The following is a 25,767-nucleotide window of genomic DNA, read 5'->3' as shown; positions in this document are numbered from 1 at the left end:
TTGGTTGTTCTTTGTGTCTGGGGATGGGCGTCCAGGTACACACCGGCTCACTCCTTGGCGGCCGTTTATCGGGGCCTGGAGCCTGGGGCTCGGTCGGGCCACTTCGGAGGTGGGGTGCCCCCGGCCTCTCGGCCTGGGGCTCGGTCACTCAGGCGCGGCTGCCCCTCTGTTGGTCTTCCTTGGTCTCTTGTGTTCTGGGGGCCTCTGGATGTCTGGAGTGTTGATCTCCTCCACACCTGCTTCACGCCCTGGAGGACGGGGCTGTGGCCCCCCCACACCCTCTAGCAGATCATTACATGAAGGAACCTTTTAAAAAAACAAAAAACAAGCGCGTCCATGCTCACAGGTGTACACACGGGTGATCACACCCACAAACTACACCCTTTTTGGCTCCTACCTCAAAGCACACTGTGTTCTGTTGATCTTATGTGCTGCACAATAATGTTTAGTATTTAGTATTTACTGTCATATTCCCATATATCATTGTGATGTTGTTTATTCTATTACTCTTGTTCTCTTCTGCTTGTTTTCTTTTTTCTTTCTCAGCAGGTGATCCAGGTGATTGATATATGCATTTTTTTTTCTTTTTATTTTTTTTTCTGCCCGTTCTTTTGGTTTTTGTTTTTTGCCCTTCTCCCCTGTCCCTCTTCTCAGCTTGTTTCTCTTTCCCTCTTTCTTTCTCCCCTTCTTTCCCCCAGTCAAGTCTGTCCCGTATTCAGTAAGTGAAAATAAAATAAACAATAAGAGGTGAATCAAATGGACCATTACGGCAAGGCTGGGATGGTCAATTTGGTAAAGTAAATCCGTTGGGCATCTTTCTTTGCCTTTAGACAATAATTCTGATGGCAAAAGAGCCAAACGGGACAGGCAAAAGAAAAAAAACAAAAACAAAAAAAAAAAAACATGGCAGAGCCAGTCATCTACGCTAGAGCGGGGCGGATCTAGAGAAATTTTCTTAGGGTGGCATGAGGGTGGCAAAGGAATCAAATGGGGTGGCAAAATCAAAGCCTTTTTTTTTTCCAAACACATATGCAGGTGGTTACATATGGTTAGAATAATTCAAATGCAGTAAGTATACACGTTTTTCATATAAATATAGTCTAGAATTTAATTATTCTCTGTAGCCCACATAATTAAACACTTTAGTTACATAAAACATGTGAGTTTTGATTGTATGTACTGTATAGCCTGTATAATAAATAAATAGCCCAACAAGTATAAAATCCAGAAAGCTACACAACATGGGGCGGTTCATTTACAAACACAAGTCTAACTTAAGTTTCACACTGTTTTTTGTTAGAAAACAATCACATTGTTAGATGCTTAAATTACACAATATGTCAGAAATCTGCACTGTCATGAACAAAAATGTAAACCTAATTTTTCATGATTTGTTGGATCAACCCACAGAGGTCTGTAATACAACAGCCGTTTTTGACTCCTTTTGAGTTTACGTTTGTATTTCACCCTCAAAGTGTTTCATTTTATTTTTTCCCCCTTGCCTTGTTTGGTGTCATTCTTTTCAGCTCAACTGAATTTAGTTGTTTTTTTCACTGACATACTGCATTAGTATTACTGATCTGAAATCACACAAAGAACTTAAAATCCTAGTAGCATTTTTTTTCTGTAAAAAAAAAAACAGTAAATGTTTATAACTTGAAATGCAAATATAAATTGTACATTTTGTAAACATATACAACTATTTATCTAAAAATGCAGCCAATACACCTGCTGTTTTTTTTCTTCATTTTGTACAACCATTTAAAAATATTACTAAAACTAAAATGAGAGAACAATCAGGTTTCGCAATAAGATGCCCCACAAATGATGTGTGCCAGTAAAAAAAAGTTTGTCCACCAAAAGACAGAACAGCGCAGGGATAAACCTGCAGGCCTGACAACAGGTGTATCACTCCGCTGGTTTTCTACTTAGTGACAGTGTTTACACTGCAATGTGCCTTTGTGACATTCATTAGTGCCCTCACTGACACACAAAACAAAACGACTACACAACAGAACAACTACACAAGACAACACAACACACTAAGTAAACACTCCACACTAAACGTCACAAATCTCCCACATCTAAAAACTCTCTCTCTCACTCGCTCGCTCTGTCTCGCTGCCGTTACCGTCACTCCTAAAACTTTTCCCTCTTCCTAAACAACCAAATCCCACGTGTTGACTGTTTTTTTTAATTGGTCGACATGGTACATTCGTCCACCGATAGGAAAGAGGTGGCTCAGGAGAACTCAGCCATCAGTTTGCTGTGACAGCTGGAGGCTCAGCTAAGCCCGCCCAGCATCCTGCTCCATCAGCTGAATCCATACAGCCATCACCTGTCTCCACTGGGAGCTCCAGAGAGCCCTCACAGCCACCTGGGTTTCCCACATCAGCTGGAGTCGTAGCCCAGCATGTCCTGCATCCTGTCACTCTACCACCTACAAAACCACCTGCAGCTGCTACGCCACCAGCTCAACTGCCTGCATCTGCCATGCCGTCATCTGCTCAACCGGCCGTGGCATCCACACCGTCGCCTGCAGCTCTTCCATCTGAATACACCATCACCGTCTGCCATTTCTACGCCCATGCCTGGCCCTGCCACACCTGGTTCCACCTCGCCTGGTCCCGCCATGCCTCAGGCTGAGGTCAATGCGTTGTTTGGACTAGCCACTGTCAGGCCTGCCCCTGCCAAGCCACGTCCAGCGTGCCAAGCCGCCCAAGGGTCATCGCCTGTGCCCGCTTTGCCATCGCCACTTTCCCCATGGTCGGTCTCCGGACCTGCTTTGCCACAGTTGCTGCCGCTGGCCCCGCAGTTGGCCTCTCGAACTGTTTCATTATAAACACTGTCGGTCGGTCAGTTGACTGGACGTAGTTGCGGTTGCTCTCATTGTGGTGTACTACACTGAAGCTAAGTCTACTCCGAAGCCAAAGTACCAGTACACCAAGAAACCCGGCCCTCAGATCACGGTCCACAGAGGCCTGACAGATTTTCCACTCACACTTATTTTACACAGAGCCATTTGGAGAAAAAGGCCATGCAGGAAGAACTGGTTTACCTGGGCCACCTTGCATCAGTGGGCTATGGGCTTCATCTATGGGCTTAAAGGGAGAAAATGGTATGCACTTTAAAATGACTTTATAAGAATCAGAATCAGAATCAGAATACTTTATTGATCCCTGGGGGAAATTATTTTTGTTACAGTGCTCCATTTTAAACCAACATTAAGACAAGACAGACAATACGCTAACTAAGAATAGTACAATATATACATATATATACATACATACATACATAAGTCACTTATAAATAAATATTTGGAAAAGAAACATGTGTAGCTGTAGCAGCAAACAGTGTGTTAAGTGGATGCGTTGTACAGGGAGATGGCCACAGACAGGAATGATTTCCTGTGTCGTTCAGTGGTGCTTTTCGGTAATCTCAGTCTCTCACTGAACGAGCTCCTGTGACTGACCAACATGTCATGGAGTGGGTGGGAGGTGTTATCCAACATTGTCTTTATCTTGGACAGCATCCGCCTCTCCGACACCACCTTGAGGGAGTCCAGCTCCATCCCCACAACATTGCTGGCCTTACGGATCAGTTTATTAAGTCTGTTGGCATCTGCGACCCTCAGCCTAAGAAAGGAATATTTTATTATGCTATTTACTCATTGGCCACTTTATTATTTAGGTATGCAAACATAGTCAAGACAACCTGCTGAACTTCAAGCTGAGCATCAGAATGGGGAAAAAACGATTTAAGTGACTTTAAGCATGGCATGATTATTAGTGCCACATGTGCGAAATAACCACTTGTAACAACCAAGGTACGCAGAAGAGTTTCTCTGAGTTCACAACACATCAAACCTCGAAGCAGATGGTCTACAACAGCAGAAGACTATACTGGTAATCTGGGTTGGATCTCCTTTTGCATTCAGAATTGTCCTTATTCTTCATGTCATTGATTCAACAAGGTGCTGGAAACATTTCTCAGATATTTTGGTCCATGTTGACAAGACAGCCACAGACAGACACACAGTTGCTGCAGATTTCTTGAAAAGTACTTAATGTCAGGTTCTAGAAACCAGTTTGGGATGATTTGACTTTTGTGACATTATACATACATACATATATACATACATATATACATACGTATGTACGGACGGACGGACAGACGGTTTTTACACACCGGTTCTTTAGAAACAATGACAGTAAAACCTAGGGATGGACCGAGCCGATATACAGTATCGATATCGGTCTGACCCTGACCTAAATTACTAGATCGTATATCGGGGAGAAAAAAAAAAGTAATCCGATCCATTAAATATCACAAAAGCACCTCAAAAAACTTGAGACATGGAGTAACCCATGTAGTGACCTTAGCACGTCGGAGCATTATGCGTCATCTGATAAAGCGGCTGTTGAGTGCGAGACCTGTCAGCGGTCTGGAGTTCACACTGAAAGCATTTGGAGCCTCGCCACATGCTGCCAAACCAGGTGTTGTGCCAAGGTAGTTATCCCAGACAAAATTTGTCCCCCTCTGCCCACAACAGAGTGAACAGCAGTGGGCTGAGCACACATCCCTGAGGGGCTCCAGTGCTCAGTGTGGTGGTGTTGGAGGTGCTGTTACTGATCCGGACTGTCTGAGGTCTCTCTGTCAGAAAGTCCAGGATCCAGTTGCAGAGGGAGGTGTTCAGGCGCAGCAGGCCTAGTTTTCCAATCAGGTGCTGAGGAATGATTGTGGATGGAGACGCTCAGAGACTGGAATGGAGCGTATGCCAACAGTGAGGACGACAGCATCTTCTCTGGATTTCTGCTTTACTCAGACAAGCCGTGATGCACACTTTGTGTTTACTATCACAAAGTCTGAATACTGGTGGTGCTAGTGTACATGCTGGTCTGCACGTCTTCTATTATTGCCTAGCCTCTTCTTAAGAAGGGATAGTACTCGCCACACAATAATGCTGCTGCAGATTAGCGCTCCAAAGTTTTGATTGACACCACCCTAATTAAATATAATGGTTAAATACAGTCCAATTTTTTTTAAGATAGTGAGTAAAGCATCCCAAGAAATACCACTGAGTTAATTATTGGAAGATGGCATTCACAAGTAGTAAATAAATGAATCTCCTGTTATCCAGACAGAAGAAACTAAGTTTTTTTTAAAATGATAAAAGTGTAAAAGTTCAATATTTAGCATAAAAAATGTATAATTTATCCAACATTTTTGTGCACATGCAGTGCCTCCTTATGTTAAAGCATCCTAATTAAAAGTAGCAGCAGTAAGTGAGAGATCGTGCAGAAGTTTATTATTCAGCTACCAACGCAAAAGATAAAGCACAAAAATATGATCAGTGCTGTTTATCTATTTATCAGCAAGATTACTGTGTTCCTCTACTGATTCCTTCAGTTAACCTTCAAGTCAATGCCCTGACCCAGTGTCACCCTTGCCTCATTTGCATGAAATGAAAAAGCTCCTTCCGTTTGGGTCCTACTTTTTTCTCACGATTTAACTGCTGCTTCCTTTTTAGTTGTTTTCACCTATAATGACCTAAGTTGTGTGAACATGCATGCAAAAAGTGTTAAATAGAAAAGACAAATGTGTTCAAAATAGTCATCACCGACAGCTGCATCTTAATGTAAATCTGTCAAAATATGACTGCACCCCTGTGTCTTATGAAACCAGTGATTGTAATATATAAGAAGTTCTGCTCAAATATGGAGCAGTAAAAAGAAATTGTGTTCACAGAAAATAAAATCCAGCAGTACATAACATTTTTTAAAATGCTTTATTTGATTTTAACATGTATGTGTTAGATATCTCCAACAATTCTGGTACAGCGCTTGATGTTTGTTAACTGGAAATAATTCAAAAAGATAAAAATTGCACAGTTCAGTACAGAACTGTGACAATGACGCAGCGTGATTAGTAGAGGGGTTTGGTTTGTAATGTATGCTACGTTGTCACAGAGAGGCTGTGTGGCACCCTGAGTATTTTAAGTGTTAAAAAAGTCTCAGAATTTGATGAACTTCTTTTAATGTGCCCCCCCAATCACTTTTTTTTTTTTTGCTTTTGTTGTGACAATAGTTGACATCATAACACAGAGTGAAAAGCTCATTTCCTCCCACCTGATTTGATGCTAAGGCGATATTTAGTTCCGCCAGTAGGTGGCAGTGGCGGATCACACAAATGAGTGACTGACAAAGTAATCCCTTATAAAAGTAGTAATCAGTTACCATCAGTAACACACAACTGCTGTTTTGCTGCGTTTCAGGTGAGAGCGGTAGACGAGCAGTATATACATTTATGTAAAATTGATACTTATTTAAAGTAACGTGACCAAATAAGGGGGTTAATTCAGGTTATCCTTGGGTAACGCTAGTAACGTGGGTGCGCTAGCTAAATGATGTTTCTCTCCTGCATTAGCCTGTAACTGTGTTGTTTCATCAGAAATATGATAGAAAACAATTAGCTGGTTTCAGTGAAAGTTATAAGAAATGTTTTGGTAAACCAGCCAGTACATCTTATGTTGTGGATGTTTACTGGTGACTGGTTTACTGGTTTATTGTCAATTAGTTACTATGTTTATGTCCCCAGACATGTTACCAGGTTCCTCCAATCAATTTGCCTGATCTTGAGTTGTAGCTTAGTTAAAATCCTGGTCTGTAGTCAGCAAAGTGGTTGGGACTGCTTATGAAGTCTTCAGTGGAGGCGCTTGTGATGGTGTGCTCTTTTCTGGAGTGAACTGAATCGGCTGGTGAGAGGAGAGGTTAGGGGAGGTTGGTAATGAAGCAGCAGCAGGTGGGAAGTCATCTGTGGCTGAAGCAAGGAGAAATACTGGCCTTTGTCCAGGATGAAGAGGTGGCATCTTCTCAGGTTCTGTTGGGTCAGAGATGAGATGGCCTCTGAGGCTGTGCAACTGTTAGACACAAAGTATCACATTTTTAGCAATCCATTAGGAACTTTGGGGCTTATCGGTGTAGAACAAATGCTGGGGTAAATTAAAATTTAAATACCTCTTATTTGTCCAAAGTTTTTGGGTTCACTGGACTTCGAGAGGCCCAACTGAGGCACCCTGGCCTTGCAGCTGTACAGCCCTGGAGTCTGTTTCACTACATTATAGTTGTCAGAGGTTGCAGGTCCCAGTCGCCTGTTATTTTTGTAGAAATAGAAGTCTATCGGAGGGGCAGGAGCAGGGGCGTTGTACTGCACATGGCAAATGAGCTTCATCCTCTTTAGCTGAGTATCATAGTTGGGGATGATCTTCAAAACTGGCTGTGACAGAACCTCTGTGACAGAAGACATTGATTTAATTTAAGGAAAAAAAAAAGTGGTAGGTCATGAGGCTAAGAATATTTATGTTCAATTGTACTAACATGTACTTAACATTGTGGGAAATATGGGCTTTCTTGCTCAGCATTAAAGGAGAAGGTCTATACACACCAAGTTTAGCACTAGGTGTAAAAATGGATCACATCTCTCAAAGCATGCTGTCATTCCTTTAACTACACCACACCTAAGATAAGAACACACAATTCTGTGTAATCTCACCTAAGATCTGTACATGAGCACCAGCAGAAATGACAGAGTGTGTTTCTCCCATCACATCCCAGGAAGCCCTGCAAGAATATACTCCTAGGTCCTCAAGGCTCAAGTTGGTCAGATAGAAATCTGGCTTGTGACCGTTTTGTCTCATTACTTCAACGCCATCTTTGTACAAAATAATCTCTTCAAGTCGGGGGTTCCCTCTGACACGACATGTCACCTCCAATGTGCTCCCGACAAGTTGAGGATGTCGTGGGACTTGCAGAATCGCCCAGCCACCTACGGAAACACCACAGAGTTACCTCTGAATAACTTCCAATCTTACATTAGTAAAGCAATGGGAGAAATTCACTAATTTCCTAACATTTAATGTAACAACATCTAACAATAATGCGTAATGCTACAATGCAAGAAGGGGAGGTTAAGGTACTCTATAATACAGCCTGCACCCCTGATATACTGTCTAGTTATAACATAAGGTGGGGAAAAGATACCACATAAGTACAAAAAACCCCAAACAAAACAAGTCCTTGTTGTACCAAATTGACATTTTAAGTAGAATTATAGAAGAAGATTTATATGTTAAACCCTAGAAAGTCACAGTATAAGTTGCAGGCTGTATTAAGAAGTGCTGCCATCACTCACAGCATGTCTTAGATGAGCTGCACAGAAAACCTAAAGTTGAAAAGAAGCTTATAGATGTTCAATGCTCCAGTGTTAGGATTACACAGGAAGAAAGAAGCCTAACGTGCAAAGCAATTTTATTTCTTTCATGCAGACAAACAGATCTTACCGTCCACCTTGAGCTCCACAGGGACACTTTGCTGGGTGCGAATCTTTCCCACCTTCGTGTTTCTTATTCCTTGGCAGTAGTATTTCCCGCTCTCTTGAACTTTGGTATTCAACAGATTTAATTCCTGCCCAGTCTGTGAGAGCTCCTCAGAGCCCCTGAACCACAGGTAGGTCCAGTTAGACCTGTGCACATCAGGAATACTGCATCTCAAGTGTGCTCTCTCCCCCGAGAAGATCCTTGAATGTCCTGACACCAACTCGATGTTGGCTCTGAAAGACGTCTCAGTGGGAACTGCAGAAAAAAAGAAGAATACGTTTAAAGGATCTATTTTGGTAATGAGTGTAAATCCTGAGATCACTTCTAAAATAATATCTGTGCAAATTGAAAGTATATTTGTAAAAAATATTTGGTCCATACCATGAGACACTACAATCTGTGAGAGTGCTGAAAAAACTGAAAGAGAAAATAATCAAGTTTAAATGACAGTTACATCAGGTCAGTATGTAAAAGTACATTTTCATTAAATGAGCTGAAGAAAACTCACCAAAGAGAGAGATGAGCTTGTCCATTTTGGAGACTCTTCAAGAAACAGAAGCCGATCGAGTATTTATTCATTTTCACTAAAAGGAGAAGTGAAAATGCTTCTTCCCCCCCTTGGGGTGTAACACATGAGGACTTCATCTTTTCCAAACTATTTTCTACCGTAGGCTAAAATTAGTTTCATGGTAAACCACATCATGTGGCAAATTAAAGAACTTCCCTCCTGTATCTGACCCCTGTTAAATAGCTCTGATATGTTGCACAGTTCTCCCCAACAACACTTTTTTTCTTCTTCTGATTAATGTGGAAAGTTGATATTTTCCAGATTTAGCAAACACAGTTGTTCTGTTTATTTGTTGTATCAAGCCAATTGAAATAATGCAAATTTTACACTTTATTATTGTAGTACTGATGCAATAGTCTGCTATGAGCTTTTTTCTCTTACAGCACTGTGTAAAAGCCATGAGTCACCCCTCGTGCCTTTATATTTTGCCAGGAAAATGGGAAATAGGTCCAGCAATTTATTGAAATGTGGAAATGTACACGGTAATACAGCACATGAGGCAAAAATAAAATTTGTACAATTCTAACAAGCTTGACAGTTAATATTTGTTATGACCTTTATTCTTTAACACAGTCAAAACTGTCTGAAGCAGTTTTCTTTTAATTTCTTTAAGTAGTCTTGAGGAATAGTTCTCCAGGCTTCTGGAAGGACCCTATCATCAAAGACTGATAGTGTCACATTGTGTGTGGTTTCTTTTTTTTTCTTTTTTTTTTAAAAATCCAGGTATGGTCTTACTGAATTGGCAGCGTGACAATATTAAGCTGCTGCCAATCAGTTATTTTCCAGATAGTGGCCATGACGGAGCCTCCAACATGTTTTTTTTTTTAGATGCATGTAGCCACTCACTGTTGTATCCTCCTACATTCTTTTAAATATATTTTTGGGGGCTTTTTCTGGCATTATAGATAGTGCAGTGAAGAGTGAAAAAAAACATTTACCATTGCATTTTCCAAGTTACTAATCTGCTGGGATTTTCCCAGCACAACCATCTCTAGAGTTTACCGAGGTTAGTTTAAAAAAAAAAGAAAAAAAAGAAGAGTTCATATCAGGGCAGTTCTCCAAGTAAAAATGCTTTGCTGATTTCAGAGGTCAGAGGAATGCTTTGAACTGATAGAAAGGCAACAGTAACTCAAATAACCACTCTTTACAACCAAGTCATGCAGAAGAGCATCTGTGACCAAAAACCTCGAAGCAGATGGTCTATAGCAGCAGAAGACCACACCTACATTATTGATAAGTGTATAATTAATAGAATGAAACTCCATCAGGTTTTTATACAATCCACTGATTCACTGCACTGTTGAGCTGTACTCCCGAACTGTGAAATATTATTTGTTGCATTATTCTTTCTAGCTCATTTGAACCCTTCCAGTGAAAATGAACCGCAGAGCTTTTCACTGGAAGGGTGTGTTTTCTTGTTCTCTTTTTCTTTTCTTTGGTTTTTTTCTTTGAGCCAAGAGGTCTTAAGCAACAGTTCTCGAGGCTTTCTAGGTTTCGCTTTTGGTTTCTAGTCCACTCCTTACACCTGACCATGTTCACGGGAATGTGGTTTTTTTCTTTTTGTGTTACAGACAACATAACTAAGGACCATTTTTAAATTGTATCTTTAGGCATTTTGTTATTAAACCTCAGTAGGGCATGGAGTGTGTTTTTACAAATTTAAGGAAATTGGACAAGTGCACGGTGAAAGCAGAAGAGGCCTAAAACGCTATCAACAGCAGATTACCAGCCACGTCATGAAAAACACATCCTTAAGATATGCTGCCAAGAAGCCACCCTTAAAGTATCCCCCCCCCCCCCTTTCCCAGATATCATACAGAACAGTAGACACAGCTAAAATTCTGGGTTCATTTTTCCTGATTTTGCATGTCAGGAACTTCATTCCTGACATGCAAAATCTTGACCATCACAGTCATGTGAAAAAAATTAAAAGGAACCACAACAGTCCATTTTACTTTTCTATTTTTATTAACCCCACACCCATAGATGCAAATATACCAATACTGCCCCAATAAGTTACATTTAAATAAAAGACAGTATTCTGTTCATTTCTCCCATGTCACACAACAACAAACCTATAAGGTAACAAAGACGCGGTTTAAAATGTTTTGAAATACCTGATAAATGGCTTCTGCATACAGTGCAATAAGAATTTATTCAAGCTGTTAGTTTATGTCTGCATTAAGAGCTTTTTCTCAAAGTGAATTTTGACAGCAGCCGCACACTGACTGCACTGTTGCAAATTCTCAACAACAACAACAAAAATTAAACCTGGTTGGAAAGGGAAACTTTAGCTCGCGAGAAAAGAAAAATGTGCCTCACATAATTCAAACAAACTTTCCTAAAAAGCTTCCTCCACTTCAAGACTGAGAAATTTAAAAAAAGACAGTTGAACTAAATCTGTGCAACAAAGACGCTTTTAACTACTATACTATCAACTAATCTGCGCAATGACCTTCATTATTGAATGAAGTGCTTTAAAAGCAAACAAAAGTGCCATAAAATAAATTAAACTGGTTTTCTAAATTCTCCATGAGCCTCTGGAGTGATTCTGCCTCATTCTTACAGGGAAACGGCATCGTGCTGGTTTTTGTGCCCAATTCATTCACCTTCTTTCAGCAGACCTGCTCATAATGCTCTCTTAAGACGTCAACGACCCGATCATTAAAATGTATACATCTTCAAGCAAAGTTTTTTTGTTTTTTTTTAATCTACTGTAAATATTACAGGATTATCATCTCCTACTGCATCCAGAGGGAGGATTAACCAACACCGTATAGAAAAATAAAATCACTTCTGTACATTCAGCTTGTGACTAGAATGAGGTCAGCCATGGAAAAAAAAAAGTATTTCTACAGGTGTAACTGGAGGATTTGTCAACATTACTAGAACATGCAACACACACACACAGTTTCTCAACTCACGCACACACTTCTTTTTTCTGGCTATTTCTGTGAAGGGTTGTGAAACGCACACTAAACACAGCACACATTACAAACATGAGCTGGAGTTTCAGAGTTTTAAAGAGCGGCAAGTTGGTTATTGCATCATTGGGAGTTCCCTACCACCTCGTTTACCCCCACCCCGCCCATCTAAAGTGTTATGTAAAGTGTAATGAAAATTATTGTTTGTTAGATACAACTTGGGAATTAAGGGCCAACATAGCCCGGAGACATACGCTTAAAATAAATCCTCATCTGATAGTTTGAGAGTTATTATACATGTTTAAATATCGTCCATTTTACCCTCTCTGTACATAAAGGGTGAAGAATAGCTGAGGTACTGAAGATGCCACAGTGGGTGACAAGCGGATGTGTTTCGGAAGAACTTGGAATGGAGTCACTCTCTTTCCACTGCTCAGCTGGATTGAGGATATCAGCAAGTCTAACACTTTAACAGGAGCAGACTGTAACAGTAACAGACCCCTGACTGAGTGTTGCTGGACTCCAGGACTCCACCTAGTGGTGCCTGGTGTTCAAAATAATCTCAAACTTTAGTAAATGCTCTTATTTGCTTCCTGGTGGAGAGTCAGGAGCATTCATACCACTCTGACAGCTGCAACCAGCCTAGCCGTGTCCACAGGTGACAGAAATCCACCACCAATGAACTGCTGATCTGTACGAAAGCTTCTACGCTTTGGTTTTTCTACAAACTAATTTACAACAAAATATTTCGCAGTGTTCAAACACGAGAGTGGCATCAAGCTTCTCATCTTACTCTCTCCAAGAAAGCAAATAAACGCACAACCCAAAAATAACAAACTTTTTTTTTTCCATTTGAAAGTGACATTGCTATAAGGTCTAGCTTCATGGCTTCTACAAGAAAAGGGTGGATGGAGCAAAGATTCTGGGAGTGTTGACTGGGATCTGTATCAGACAGCTGGAGGGAAAAGGGTCAGGGTGGAGTAAAGCTTTATATCAACCAGCAAACACTTGTGGCTGCAGTGGTGGTGGCAGGAGCTCATTCTCAACATTATCAGAGTCGATTGCTGATGAAGCTGCTGCAGCCCCACTCGCTGTGGGTGCAGGGGGGTTTTGCATGTCGGGTGGAAAACTCTCCAGAACGCTCTGCACTTTCTGCTCCACTTCATCGGTCCAGTCAATGAGGTCACTCTCCAGCTGGCGAGCCTTCTCGATGACTCGCTCCTGCCTTTCACCGAGCCCCGTCAGCAGATCCAGCCTTTTGTGGACCTGACTGAGAGCGCTGTTGCTGGAGGAGGAGGCGGCTCCGGAAGTGAGTGGCCAGTTTGGGGACGCCTGGCCCGACATGTAAAGCTCAAACTCCTCAGAGCTCAGGTTCAGAGACTGGCCATCCAACTTCTCAATGAAGGCCACTGCGCAGCACTGGGAAGACAGGAAGTAAGAGTGATTTAAAAAAAAAAAAAAAAGAAAAAGAAATCTCAACCATGGATGTCATCCGTGGTTTAAATGTCACTAGTCGGTAACAGACTTACTAGTCCTTTAATCTGATTGTTAAAATTTTAATTGATGCCCAATGGTGTTAAATGATTGTGTCCTAAGTCATAAATCTATTAATGCAGGCCTTAGAATGCAGTATTAGAATGACATTTCGATACAAGCGGTGGAAATTAGCCTTTTTCGAAAGGTGGATGTGCTCTGCCTTAGTGATGGGGTGTGGAGATCAATCAATCACGAGGAGTTCAGAGTATACCGCTGCTCCTCCACATCATAAGGAGATGGCTAAGGCTGTCGTCTCCTGGACAAGGTGTTCTGACATGTCCTATCGGAGAAGGTCCCAGCGACCCAAAACACGCTGGAGAGATTACATCTATTGGCTCACCTGGGAAAGGCTCGATGTTTCCCAGATAAGCTGGAGGAGGTGGTGAGAAGGAACTTGGAGCTTGTTTTTTGTTAAATTTTAGCTTTTATTCAAGTGGCTGTTGTGAATTTTAGAACAGCATGCGTCATTCATAATGCACGACACAATCTTGATAATGCACAATGCGAGGTGAAGCACAGACGCACAAGCGGTATATTAATTTTTCCATTAAGCAGTTCTCAAATTTAACTTACTGAGGGATTCTTAGTTTTACTAGTTGGTTAGCCTGATTTTTTCCCCTCATTTAGTCGAGTAAGAAATTGGTTGCCAGGAATTGGCAACCAATTTCAGAGCTGCTACAGACAAACACCGATAAGCCACATAAATGCACTTGTTGTACTAATTTCCTCACCAGATTGGTGAAATAGTAGCCGTCCTCTCCAGTCATGAGTCTGCTGGGGTTGCAGAAACGGGTGATGTATTGGATGTTGGAGTGCAGTCGCGGTGGGTTTGCTTTCAGCACGATGTAGATCAGTGTGGGGAGGAAGTCGTCTGCAGACGCAGCCTCTTTCTTGCTGACTTTGATGGCATTGAAGATGTGCTTGCTGCAACGAGTAATGCATCCCAGCTTGTTCTTGGGAACGCGCTTCGAATCCATTTCAATCACGTCTGAAACAAGAGAAGACAAACAGAGCATTAATCTGAAAGTTTTGTCCTAGCAGCACTATAAGGAAGGTTTCTACCAGCGTACTACAAGCTCAGCATCCTGCAGGTCCTAAGCATCAGTAGCATCTTTGGACAAAAGCTACAAGCATTAGGTTAGATGATGTATCGTATCAGCCCTCTGTTCAAGTTTATTTTTAACACATGCAAAAGTAGTCTGAAAAAAAAATTACACAGAAGTAAAAATTAAAAGAAGAATAAATATTATTTTCTGACTTATGTCCACCACTCAACGTAGTTTAACACTCTGGAGTCTAGTGTATAACTGACCATTTCAGACTACTTTTGATTTCACCTTTATATTTCAAATGTATAAACTGTTTATCTTTCCTTGTTTGGTATCATTCTTTTCAGCACAACTTCACAGTTATTTTCTCTTTTCGATTTACTGTGTTAACACAACTGAACTAAAAATCACAAAAAACAAATCAATCAATAAATAAAAATAAAATACATTTTTAAAAAGTAGGAAATAGTTACATACATAAATAGTTACGATAATTACAAACTTGGGTGTCCACATCGCCCACCCTCCCAGCAGGGTGACGACAATACCCCATCAGCCTTTTATAGCTAAGGGATAAAAAGCATGGCATAAATTATTTATCTCTGTCCACACTTAAGAAACAAGCTGAAACTGAGACTCAGCAAAGCTTTGTCTTGCTTCTACATCATCTTAAATCAGTCGTGTGATCTGGACGCAACGGTGTGTCAGACTACTTCAGAGGGTTAACACACAAGTTCCTTTCTCTTCCCGCTGTAAGTGGAAAATAAAAGTACTGTCCTTCTTCTAATGTGTGCACAGCACTGCTCCTAACCCTCTATCCCCGACTGCATAATCAGCCAGGTGTCACAATGTTCCTGTGAGAGCGCGAGATGTCCTGTTTTGTTCTTAAACAAAACCGAGTATGAGACAAACCTGTGATGGCTTTGACTACGCTGTCAGAAACCTCAGGGATCTCCTCATCTACAGGAACACACAGCATCTCAATGGTGACCCAGTGCAGGGCTCTGTAATAAATCATTCAGTACTTCAGTCCCAGAGTAGTATGCAATATGCTGTGTTTTTACCTGCAGCAGTATTTCCTTGTTATTATCAAAAAATACATTTATTTAAAACAAAAAAAAAAACGTCTTTTAAGTGTTGTGACGACTTTTGTCTGCGAACCTGATCCTCTTCTGAATTGCCAGGTCTTTCTTCTCATCATCAGTTGTTTCTGGACAGAAGGCTTCCTTGTAGAGACGAGTCATTATGTACTTTTCGACTTCATCCATAATACACTCTACTTCATCAGACGAACCTACAAAAAGAAGCCCAGAGAATAGAGATATTAAATCAAAATCATACCCAGTAATACTGTTAATATTTTTCATTTAAAGCAGATTTTTGTTGGGTGTAAGAGTGACGCAGCACCTTTGAACTGGGTCTGGAGGCGGTCTGAAAGGTTCTGGTAGAAGTCCTGCACGCACTCTGACAGCTCATCAGCTCCGATGTCCTGAATTAGGAATAAGAAATAATATAAATTCAGCCTTGATATAACTGGAGTGTAAAACTTTGATAGTCTTGAAGATATTACCTGCAGAAAACACAAGGGCATATTAAATGGATACATTCATAATACATCTGATCAACATTTACTAGCAGTTCTGCTTGAACTTCAAACTACTTGCCACGGGAGCGTGACTGTTTTATCTGCTGCTCCCATCATCGCTGCTGCCATTTCACTTCAGTTTGAATCAACTCTCAAGATTCTCACAAAAGACCTTCAATTTTTTTTCTAACCTGTATTTCATTTAGATTCACTTTTTTGTATTTTCTATTTAATCGAGCTCATTCTTCATACCAATCTGAGCTTCTTTGATTTAGAACATTGTATTTGTTTTTCATGTTTTACCTGCTGTAACGCAGGGATTTCCCAACTTTTGGGTTTAAAAAAAAGTAAATCTTTCCTTACAACACCAAAATACTGCCTTTATCATTTGATTTGAAGCCAATTTGAAGTGGTTAACTATAACTGCTACACCAGTGTTGTGTGAATTTGAGTATGAACATGAAATGAAAACTGAATTTTCACAAACAGTTTTGAGTTATTTGAGTCTTGTATATCTAATCAAAACCCACCCGCTTGTAGACCATGGTCTCAGTGAAGGCCCGACACTGTTTGAAGATCTCCCTGCCAGACTTCAGAGGCTTAAGAAAATCAATAAACTCTCGTGTCGCGATATCACTGTCCACAGATGACTTTCGGCTTGTGGATGAGCTGGGGCTCGGGCTGGACTGCGGGTCAAAAGGTGCAGCATCTGCAGAATGATAATTTATTGTCACTTTAATCAGTTACAGATACTTCAAGCATGTATTCTTAATAGCTCAAAACCACATACAGCAGCTAGTGCTGTACCAGAAAAAGAACACATTTATCCAACCAGATTGTATTTAGGTTAAACTAAACAGGTCTCTTCAACAAGGCAAAGATCACCACACACAAATCTGTGCGTGTAGTGATTTTCCAGCTAAACGGGTAAATTGTAAAGCATTAAGGCAAAGAAATACTTTTACTGAAACAAACTCATTTTCATTATATCCTCATTTTCTCAACAGCATTGTAAACTTTTAACACTATAAAGACACAAAATATAGATTAAAACTATAATAGCACTTCATAATGCAGCTCAGTAACAACATGGTAATACTGTGGTATCAATTTATTACAGAAACTAGAAAGTGCTTCCAGATAAAAAAAAAAACAAAACATGCATCTTGATGTTTGGTTTTATAAGCTTCTACTTTCATTATTAGAGAAAATGCACATCCACTAATTAAAGGATTAAACATAATTTTTACATTATTACCTTCAAGAACTTTAAAGTAATCTTGAAGGTGGCTTATAACAGCATAATATGAAAACATCTGCCAAATTTACCTCATTATTATCAGCCTACTTCAATAATTAAATTAACTATATTAACATTTTAATCCAAACACTGCACATGTTTTTCAGATATTTTAATCAGATTTTGTGGCAACTCTTGAAAGAGGAGAAGCTGAAATAGTTGTTATTGTATTTACAACCAAAGTTTTACTTTATGATTTTGCCTCAATATAATGCTTGGCAGTATATTTTCATGCATATATAACATATTATTGACTGTTAAAGAGTGCTGAAGCGCGTATTGAGAGGGAAACTCTATTAACTGAATAGCTTTATACTTGCTGAGGGAATATTCTTCTCACTGAAGTTTCTAAACATTTTCCACTAAATTTAACATAAAGAAAACCATTAATACTTTAACATTAACTCTCTTCAACAGGGCAGACATCATAACGCACAAACCGCTGTGACAAATAATGACACATTTACAAAATTACACTGTCAAACCACATGCTGGGTAATGCTAGCATGCCACGTAGCACAACAGCTGGGAGGAGCAGCATTACTACGTGAAAGAACAGTAAAGACAAATGTGGAATGAAGAAACGAGACCAGAGTCGCAGCAAAATAACTTGTGACCGATGGAGGAGCTTTGTCTGCTGTTTGGAAATTTCTTCTTTTTCTCCTGTTTTTTTTTCTTTTCTTTTTTTCTTAATTCCTCAGCTTTAAAAATGACTCCTTTTACTTAATTTCTGATCATGCTGCTCTCTGTGAGTGGGGCAGCTAATTAATGCTAACCAACCAGATGTTTAAGAATACAGTAACAACAAAAACATGGATTGCATAAAATCAAAGGACTCCTGTTAAGGATTGATTCTTAGTCTCTGTGCTAAATATTTTATTTTTGTAGCAGATATTAAATGTAGAATATTTATCCTTTTTTGGATTTATTTTATCTTATCGGGATGTTATTACTGAGCTGCAACATAAAGCCCTACCAGAGTTTCTAGCAGCTGCCTGTTTGCTACAGTACGTACCTTTTTTTGGTGGTGTTTTTGTGGACGGAATAAAAAACTTTGTGACCGTGTTGACTTTGCTGGACTTTTCTTTAGTCTTTCTCTCCTCAAACTTGCTAAAAGGTGTAATGGAAGGCTGTGATTGGGTCTTCTGTTGTCGACTTGCATAGGCTTCCTCTTCCTCTCTCTGCAACCTGTGAGGAAAAAAATTAAAAAGAATAGTAGAACTGTAATACTGCGCAGCTGGACAGCCTACTGTAAGAGGAAGCTGAGTACATCTAGCGGTAAGAGAACAGAACAGCTTCTAACAAATTTGTTTGTCTGAGTAGTCTCACATAGGAGACAAGAAGGTAAACAAACCTTTCAGCGAGTGCCCAGTCCTCCTGAATCTGTTTTTGCTTTTCTCGCTGATTTTCTTCTCGCCAGCACTTTGAGCACAGGCCTTGCCAAGCAGTGTTGCCATAAAAACCACATCCTTTTTTGCATAGCAGCTCTGATTGGTCCAGATGGATCCCACGCCGCTGGCTCATCATTCTTTAAAAGGAAGGACTACTGAGTGGAGACAGAAGTGATAAAACTTTAAAAAGTTGAACAGCCACTGTGCTTTGCTGAATCTAAATATACTACAAATACATTCTATAATACACAAAGGCTGAGAACGTCATTCAGTCGTTGCAGCTGGACTTAAACTCCTTTATATTTATTTTTACTACTGTGAAACTTACTGTATGTTACACCCCGGCCTGTTACACCCCGGCCTAGGCAACCGGGGTGCAACGTAGAAAAATAAAGATAAAGAAAGTAAAACTACGAAGAAAAACACTAAGGCTCTCCTTTTTTTAACACCCAAAAAAAAACATTTAAAACATACAACCCCAACGAAAAATGTTTGTTCCATGTCCAGCCCATACGGCACCGGCCACCGTCCCGCAGGCGACGCTGATGACTGGACGGGTCCTCCAGTGGAAACGGAAAACCGGAGCGGGCCCTCGGATCCTCCAGCGAAGACAAACGAAGCTGATGAAGGCCGGAGCGGTCCCACTGACCCTCCAGCAGACGACGAAGGCTGAGGCGGTCCCTCGGACCCCCCAGCGAAGGCAAATGAAGACTGAAGCGGTCCCACGGACCCTCCAGCGGAGGCAGATGAAACTGATGGAGGCTGGAGCGGTCCCCCTGACCCTCCAGCAGACGACGAAGGCTGAGGCGGTCCCACGGACCCTCCAGCGAAGACGGATGAAGTCTGGAGCGGTCCCACGGACCCTCCAGCGAAGGCAGACGAAGGCTGGAGCGGTGCCTCGGACCCTCCAGCGAAGACAAACGAAGACCGAAGACTGATGGAGGCTGGAGCGGTCCCCCTGACCCTCCAGCAGACGACGAAGGCTGAGGCGGTCCCTCGGACCCCCCAGCGAAGGCAAATGAAGGCTGGAGCGGTCCCTCGGACCCTCCAGCGAAGGCGGATGAAGGCTGGAGCGGTCCCACGGACCCTCCAGCGATCCCGGACGAGCCCCCATATGTTACGATTCGGTGTTGTCAGTGTTTTGTTTTAGGCGTGACTGTAATGTGTTTCCTGCTTTACTTTGAAAGTCTGTCTTATCTCAGTGTTTTCAGTTTACGCTTTCTTGTCTCGTCAGTTCTGATTTGCCCCAGCTGTGTTTCCCTCCTGTTGTCCATTCCCTGATTGCTCCCTCTATGTATTTAAACCCTGTGTTTCAGTGTGTCATGGTCGCGATCTCCCCCGTTGTAAATAGTTTGGTGTTTTGTTTTGAATAAATAGTCTGTTGTAAATACTTTCGTTATGGGATATGTTTGTTTTGGGATTTTGGTGGAGAGCCTTCGTGGTTTTATTTTTCTTATCTTTGTTTTTCTACGTTGCACCCCGGTTGCCTAGGCCGGGGTGTAACATATGGGGGCTCGTCCGGGATCGCTGGAGGGTCCGAAGGAGGGACAGCTTCGGCCTTCTGTCTTCGTTGGAGGGTCCGTGGGACCGCTCCAGCCTTCATCCGCCTCTGCTGGAGGGTCCGGGGGGACCGCACCAGCCTTCGTCGTCTGCTGGAGGGTCCGTGGGACCGCTCCAGCCTCCATCAGCTTCGTCTGCCTTCATCCGCCTTCGCTGGGGGGAGGGTCCGTGGGACCGCCCCAGCCTTTGTCGCCGCTGGAGGGTCCGAGGGGAGAGCCTTAGTGTTTTTCTTCGTAGTTTTGTTTTCCTTATCTTTGTTTTTCTACGTTGCACCCCGGTTGCCTAGGCCGGGATGTAACATATGGGGGCTGGTCCGGGATTGCCTTCGCTGGGGGGTCCGGGGACCGCCCCAGCCTTTGTCGTCTGCTGGAGGGTCCGTGGGACCGCTCCAGCCTTCATTCGCCTTCGCTGGAGGGTCCGTGGGACCACTCCAGCCTTCATCCGCCTTCGCTGGAGGGTCCGAGGGACCGCTCCAGCCTTCGTCGTCTGCTGGAGGGTCAGTGGGACCGCTCCAGCCTTCATCAGTTTCATCTGCCTTCGCTTTAGCCGTCCGTCTCCGCTGGAGGGTCCGAGGGACCGCTCCAGCCTTCGTCGTCTGCTGGAGGGTCAGTGGGACCGCTCCAGCCTTCATCAGCCTTCGTCCGTCTTCGCTGGAGGGTCCGTTGGAGGGACCGCTTCAGCCTTCGTCCGCCTTCGCTGGAGGATCCGAGGGACCGCTCCAGCCTTCTGCAGCTGGCGGGCTGCGTGTCCATGTGTGCAGCTGGTGAGCTGCTCATCCGCCTTCGCTGGAGCGTCCAAGTGACCGCTCCAGCCTTCATCCGCTTCTGCTGGAGGGTCCGAGGGACCGCTCCAGCCTTCGTCGTCTGCTGGAGGGTCAGTGGGACCGCTCCAGCCTTCATCAGCTTCGTCTGCCTTCGCTGAGGGGAGGGTCCGTGGGACCGCCCCAGCCTTTGTCGTCGCTGGAGGGTCCGTGGGACCGCTCCAGCCTTCATCCGCCTTCGCTGGAGGGTCCGTGGGACTGCTCCAGCCTTCGTCGTCTGCTGGAGGGTCAGTGGGACCGCTCCAGCCTTCATCGGCTTCATCTGTCTGGATCAAACTTTTCACTTGGTGTTAAATGTTTGATTTTTGGGTGGGGGGAACTGTTACGATTCGGTGTTGTCAGTGTTTTGTTTTAGGCGTGACTGTAATGTGTTTCCTGCTTTACTTTGAAAGTCTGTCTTATCTCAGTGTTTTCAGTTTACGCTTTCTTGTCTCGTCAGTTCTGATTTGCCCCAGCTGTGTTTCCCTCCTGTTGTCCATTCCCTGATTGCTCCCTCTATGTATTTAAACCCTGTGTTTCAGTGTGTCATGGTCGCGATCTCCCCCGTTGTAAATAGTTTGGTGTTTTGTTTTGAATAAATAGTCTGTTGTAAATACTTTCGTTATGGGATATGTTTGTTTTGGGATTTTGGTGGAGAGCCTTCGTGGTTTTATTTTTCTTATCTTTGTTTTTCTACGTTGCACCCCGGTTGCCTAGGCCGGGGTGTAACACTGTAGTATACGTTTTACTTATAATTATTAGTGAAGACGAGCTTTAATTTGAGTCAACTGCACAAACACATAACACTCCAAGAGGCCTGCAAAGCTTTAAGGCTACTCTATTTCAAAGCAGCTCTGTATATGCTAATGTTCTTCCCTTCATTTCATAATCGTTGTGTTTTGTTGATAATACATTACTCCTATTAGTAATGCTGAGAGGCGAATTTCTGCTTAACAAGCCGCGACAGCTTCATTATACGCCTTAAACGTGTACTAAGGATTCAAACCGACTTTTATTTTGGTCAGAAACTAATAATTCTTCTGACATTAAAGTTTGCCGACTGCTGGGTTGTACTAAAGGAATGCCCCCAGCTATGAGCTAAGCTGTGATTAGCACGCTAATAGTCGGTGTAGGACTCTGAAGCTTACCCTTTCCAAACACCGCTGTCTCTTAGCGACAAATGTTTCCTGGAGTTTCTAACAGACCCTTTTAGCCTATGTTACGGTCCAGAATGACAATTCAATAAGCTAATCTATAGCCAGCAATGTAACCAGTGCTAACACAAGCTAATTACTGAGCTATCATAGCTCGCTAAGACTGCAAGCCAGGTCAACGTTACGTTACTACGTACATTTCGTGTCAACGTACGCAAAGCTTTCTTGTAACGCTATCTTCAGTTGCTCTCCAGTCTCCTCTTGGTGAATATTTACATTAGCCTAACAGCTAGCTTCGCCCCAAACCCATTTTCTAGCTGTTATTTCTTCTTCTCCGCTTTTTAAAAAAACATAGTATACAAATAACTTTAAACAGCTTAGCGCCACCTAGAGTAAACATTCAAGAAGTTTACCTCCGTATGAAGGAAAATAAAATAAAAAATAAATAAATAAATAAAAATAAATAAATAAAATAAAATAAAATAGTAAAGCATTTGAAATAATTTAAAATAACAGCAGCAATACTATAGGCCTACCTAAAAAGCACACAAAGGTATTTGCATTAGTATATGTCTGTTGTGTGTTATTTATTCAATATTCTTGACTTGTGAAAACAATATTGATTCATAATTTCTTAATCTTCATGCCAGAGGGAGAGCAGACAGTCGTGTGAATAGGTTTAGTCCTTTATGACTGCAGTGATTAGTACTAATACTACAGAGTAAGAAGGTCCTGGGTTCAAATCCAATTTGCATGTTCTTCCTGTGACTTTGAGGGTTCTCTCTGAGTGCTAGTCTTTTCAGAAATATTTATCAGTTGAGGCTGTTTTTATAATTCTGTGAACTACCACAATGGGTTTAAAATAAAGGATGCTAGCTTTCTAAATTTTAAGTACAACAGGTCAGTAACAGTTCCTTTGGTTTGTGCATGTCAATTACCTTTCCTTGTTTAGAGTGCCTTCAAGTAGCTTGCATGTGCTCGGGCTTGTTGTTTGAAAGCTGTATAATTTGTTGGTCTGTTTAAGAATGAGTCAGCAAAGCAATACTCCTACTTCAGCCTCAGAGTGGCTTCATTGGTATTGAGTTATTTCAGGAAAAGAAAAATCACTGAGTGAATAAAATGGTTAACAGCCTCCAGCAAGCATGAAAAAGGGCTTTCACCTCATTTCTATTCTCGCAAAGAGAAAAAATTGTCTGTGGCGATGTTGTGATTTGTGTTTCTGAATCTACTGGACAACTGCAGAACAAGATTTTCCCCCAGATTCTTCTGAACTTCTTCCCCTTGCTGTCTCCCCATATAATTATATTCCATAGGGGATGCATGCATCATAAACTCAGAAGATCTTTAGGCCATACTTGTTTGACATGCATTGTAGAAACTTGCACCTCCCTGTGAACGGCACAAGCTGTTCATCTAAAATGACACAATCACTGGTGATCAATCGCCCTCTGAATGTTGAGTGCTGTTTGTTATTTCTTACAGTGTAAAATAATCTTCTTAAAGGATGACATATAATATATAATCCTTACAGTCACAGTTGATAAGAATCAGTTTCCCATGAAACTTAATAGGAAATAAATTCCTTAAGACTTCAGGCCTTAAGACCAAAAATATTTGTAAAGAATTTGTAAATATCTGTAAAGAATCACAGAATTTAAATCAGGCAGAGATCTGAACTCTGGGACACCAAAGCACCGTGTTTCTTTTCTTTTACTGCTGTATATTTGCTGTTTTCTGACCCAATTTCAGCCAGGATTTAGATGTCAGACAGGTGGTCTCACATTGGACGCTATACTACTATGGTATGTACAGCAGTTTGCATCAGTCTAGTGACTAGAAGGTGTCCAGGTCATGTGGCTGTAAAACAAGTACAAATATCAGCTGTGCTCTGCGTGGAGACATTTCTTTTTAAAATGACTGTATTTCATTCACTGAAAGTGTTTTGTATTTCATCTGAAGCCTCTACAGAAACAATTTGAATGAAAGACAAACACTTTTCTCAAAATGTAGACATGTTCCACTAGATGGCGCCAAAGTGACTCAAATTACTTGACGTTGGGACATACGGAGCCAATTGTTTCTTTATTATAATCCCCTTACAGTTAATTTAATCATTTCCATCCTTTTAAAAAATGTTTTTACGTTCCCCCCCCCCCCCCCCCCCCCCCCCCGAAAAAAGCTCTTAAACGTTGACAGTCTGACAGTCTGTTAAAAAAAACTGTTTATTTCTCGGGGTTTTATTCTTGAAGACTTTGACAAGTGCTACTATCAAAACAAGTGATGCAACAAACCGCACGTCTCTCTGTCAAAGCATCAGGGGGGGAGCAAAGGTCCTTTTATGGAGCTCGAGGTGACCAGTGGAAAAAAAGATGTCAGAATTTTGAAAACATTAGCAGCCGTTTCTCGCCTGGTTTCGCTTTCAGTAGCTTTCAGTAGCTTTGTGGTTGAAATGTGCTGTTGTGGGAAAGGTGGCGAGTCCCTACTAGTGTGGGGACTCCCGTGGGTGTTGTAACCAGGCAACAGAGACGATGCCTGCCAGCTGTAAACAGAAAGGTTCGGTGCTTATGCAGCATCTGCCTGGAATTACCCCCTGATGCATATTCAGGAGAGGCAAAGTGACAAAACAAGGTCTGAAAGTGAGGCACAAAGTGCCATATTCGGTATTTTTTCCTTTTTTGGTAGGCTGTCACACAGGAGCATCCGTCACATTCAGCTTCACTCACTTTAAGCTAAACCAGACATTGAAGTTATGGATGTTTGACCATAAAACTCCGCATCACCAGCTGGATCTGGATCAAACTCACGGCCGGTCCTTGATTAATTAAATTGGTGTGACCAGTATTTCCTTCACATACGTGGGGCAGCATGGTGCATCATCCGTGATTAAACCTGTGATGTCTAAGCCTTAAGTCCTCACCATAACTGCATGATATATTATGTTCTCCCAAGTCCTGGTAATCACTGGACAAAATAGTGATCAGAATAATTCTTACTGTGAGGCATCAAAACTACATTTTCCCCCAGAAAGTGTTTTATTCTCACGTCTAAAACAATGAATACGAGTTGGGGTCATCAACTTTGACCGGATTTGCTATCTGTAGTGCAGTGACCTGAGTATTCAGCACTGTATTTGTATTTTATTCCAAATGCAGATGCTTTTTGTGAAAGGGAAATCTGACGGTTGTTTTTAAGGAAGTAATTTAGCTCTGTTTTTGTTGACTAAGTGCTTTCATTTCCTAAGATTTTCTGGTTTGGTGACCTTAACCTTAGAGGGTGGAACAACCCAGATAAAATTAGCCAGATGTGCTATAAACTGCTCCATGGTATTTTACTCCAAATTTAACCATGAAAAAACAGTGTTGTATTTAATAAGAGTTGAAGCTGCTGATTGATGTCATAGTTTGGTAATTTTCTCATGGATGTCTTTACAGTCTGACTTGTTTCTACAGCCGAGGAGTCGACCCCTGCTGCCCGTAAGGTTTCCACACAGGAAGTGATGTGCCTAAATACAGAAAGTCAGTCATATT

At 41.8% G+C, this 25,767-nt stretch overlaps 2 protein-coding genes across 3 annotated transcripts; both read right to left on the bottom strand.

Moving 5' to 3' along the window:
* Positions 1-5,786: 5,786 nt before the first annotated feature.
* On the bottom strand, positions 5,787-8,973 carry LOC146654166 (low affinity immunoglobulin gamma Fc region receptor III-B-like). 2 transcript variants are annotated; one of them, XM_085379934.1, is made up of 6 exons: positions 8,883-8,973; positions 8,756-8,791; positions 8,339-8,629; positions 7,552-7,824; positions 7,017-7,289; positions 5,787-6,879 (listed from the first exon to the last, which is right to left on the bottom strand). In XM_085379934.1, exons 1-6 carry the CDS (start codon positions 8,905-8,907, stop codon positions 6,692-6,694), a joined length of 1,086 nt encoding a protein of 361 aa, XP_085236060.1. In that variant the 5' UTR covers positions 8,908-8,973; the 3' UTR covers positions 5,787-6,691. The 2 variants fall into 2 exon arrangements, with proteins under 2 accessions (XP_085236060.1, XP_085236061.1); XM_085379935.1 differs by having other exon boundaries at positions 6,742-6,919.
* A 1,918-nt stretch (positions 8,974-10,891) lies between these two features.
* Positions 10,892-22,576, bottom strand: rabgef1l (RAB guanine nucleotide exchange factor (GEF) 1, like). Its single transcript, XM_085379933.1, has 9 exons — positions 22,438-22,576; positions 18,691-18,882; positions 18,352-18,524; positions 16,567-16,745; positions 15,859-15,940; positions 15,613-15,745; positions 15,364-15,455; positions 14,134-14,390; positions 10,892-13,285 (listed from the first exon to the last, which is right to left on the bottom strand). The coding sequence occupies exons 2-9, from the start codon at positions 18,861-18,863 to the stop codon at positions 12,860-12,862; spliced, it is 1,515 nt and encodes a 504-aa protein (XP_085236059.1). The 5' UTR covers positions 18,864-18,882; positions 22,438-22,576; the 3' UTR covers positions 10,892-12,859.
* Positions 22,577-25,767: the final 3,191 nt, after the last annotated feature.

This window comes from Rhamphochromis longiceps, linkage group LG14, assembly GCF_057381845.1.
Source record: "Rhamphochromis longiceps isolate RC_006_pf linkage group LG14, R_longiceps_female_GT1.1, whole genome shotgun sequence".
In the NCBI taxonomy this organism is placed as follows: domain Eukaryota; kingdom Metazoa; phylum Chordata; class Actinopteri; order Cichliformes; family Cichlidae; genus Rhamphochromis; species Rhamphochromis longiceps.
The sequence above is the reverse complement of the archived record's forward strand: the minus strand, read 5'-3'. Positions and strand labels throughout refer to the sequence as shown.

What these genes read in the sequence shown, in the direction of transcription:
- LOC146654166 (XM_085379934.1), bottom strand. Translation starts at nt 8,907, where the DNA reads ATGGACAAGCTCATCTCTCTCTTTG. An exon ending in CAAGCTCATCTCTCTCTTTG is followed by an intron (nt 8,792 to 8,882) that starts GTGAGTTTTCTT and finishes TTTCTCTTTCAG; the next exon opens with TTTTTTCAGCACTCTCACAG. An exon ending in AAACTTTGGACAAATAAGAG is followed by an intron (nt 6,880 to 7,016) that starts GTATTTAAATTT and finishes CTGACCCAACAG; the next exon opens with AACCTGAGAAGATGCCACCT.
- rabgef1l (XM_085379933.1), bottom strand. Translation starts at nt 18,863, where the DNA reads ATGATGAGCCAGCGGCGTGGGATCCATCTGGACCAATCAGAGCTGCTA. An exon ending in CCTCCAGACCCAGTTCAAAG is followed by an intron (nt 15,746 to 15,858) that starts GTGCTGCGTCAC and finishes TTCTTTTTGTAG; the next exon opens with GTTCGTCTGATGAAGTAGAG. An exon ending in CGTAGTCAAAGCCATCACAG is followed by an intron (nt 14,391 to 15,363) that starts GTTTGTCTCATA and finishes CTCTTGTTTCAG; the next exon opens with ACGTGATTGAAATGGATTCG.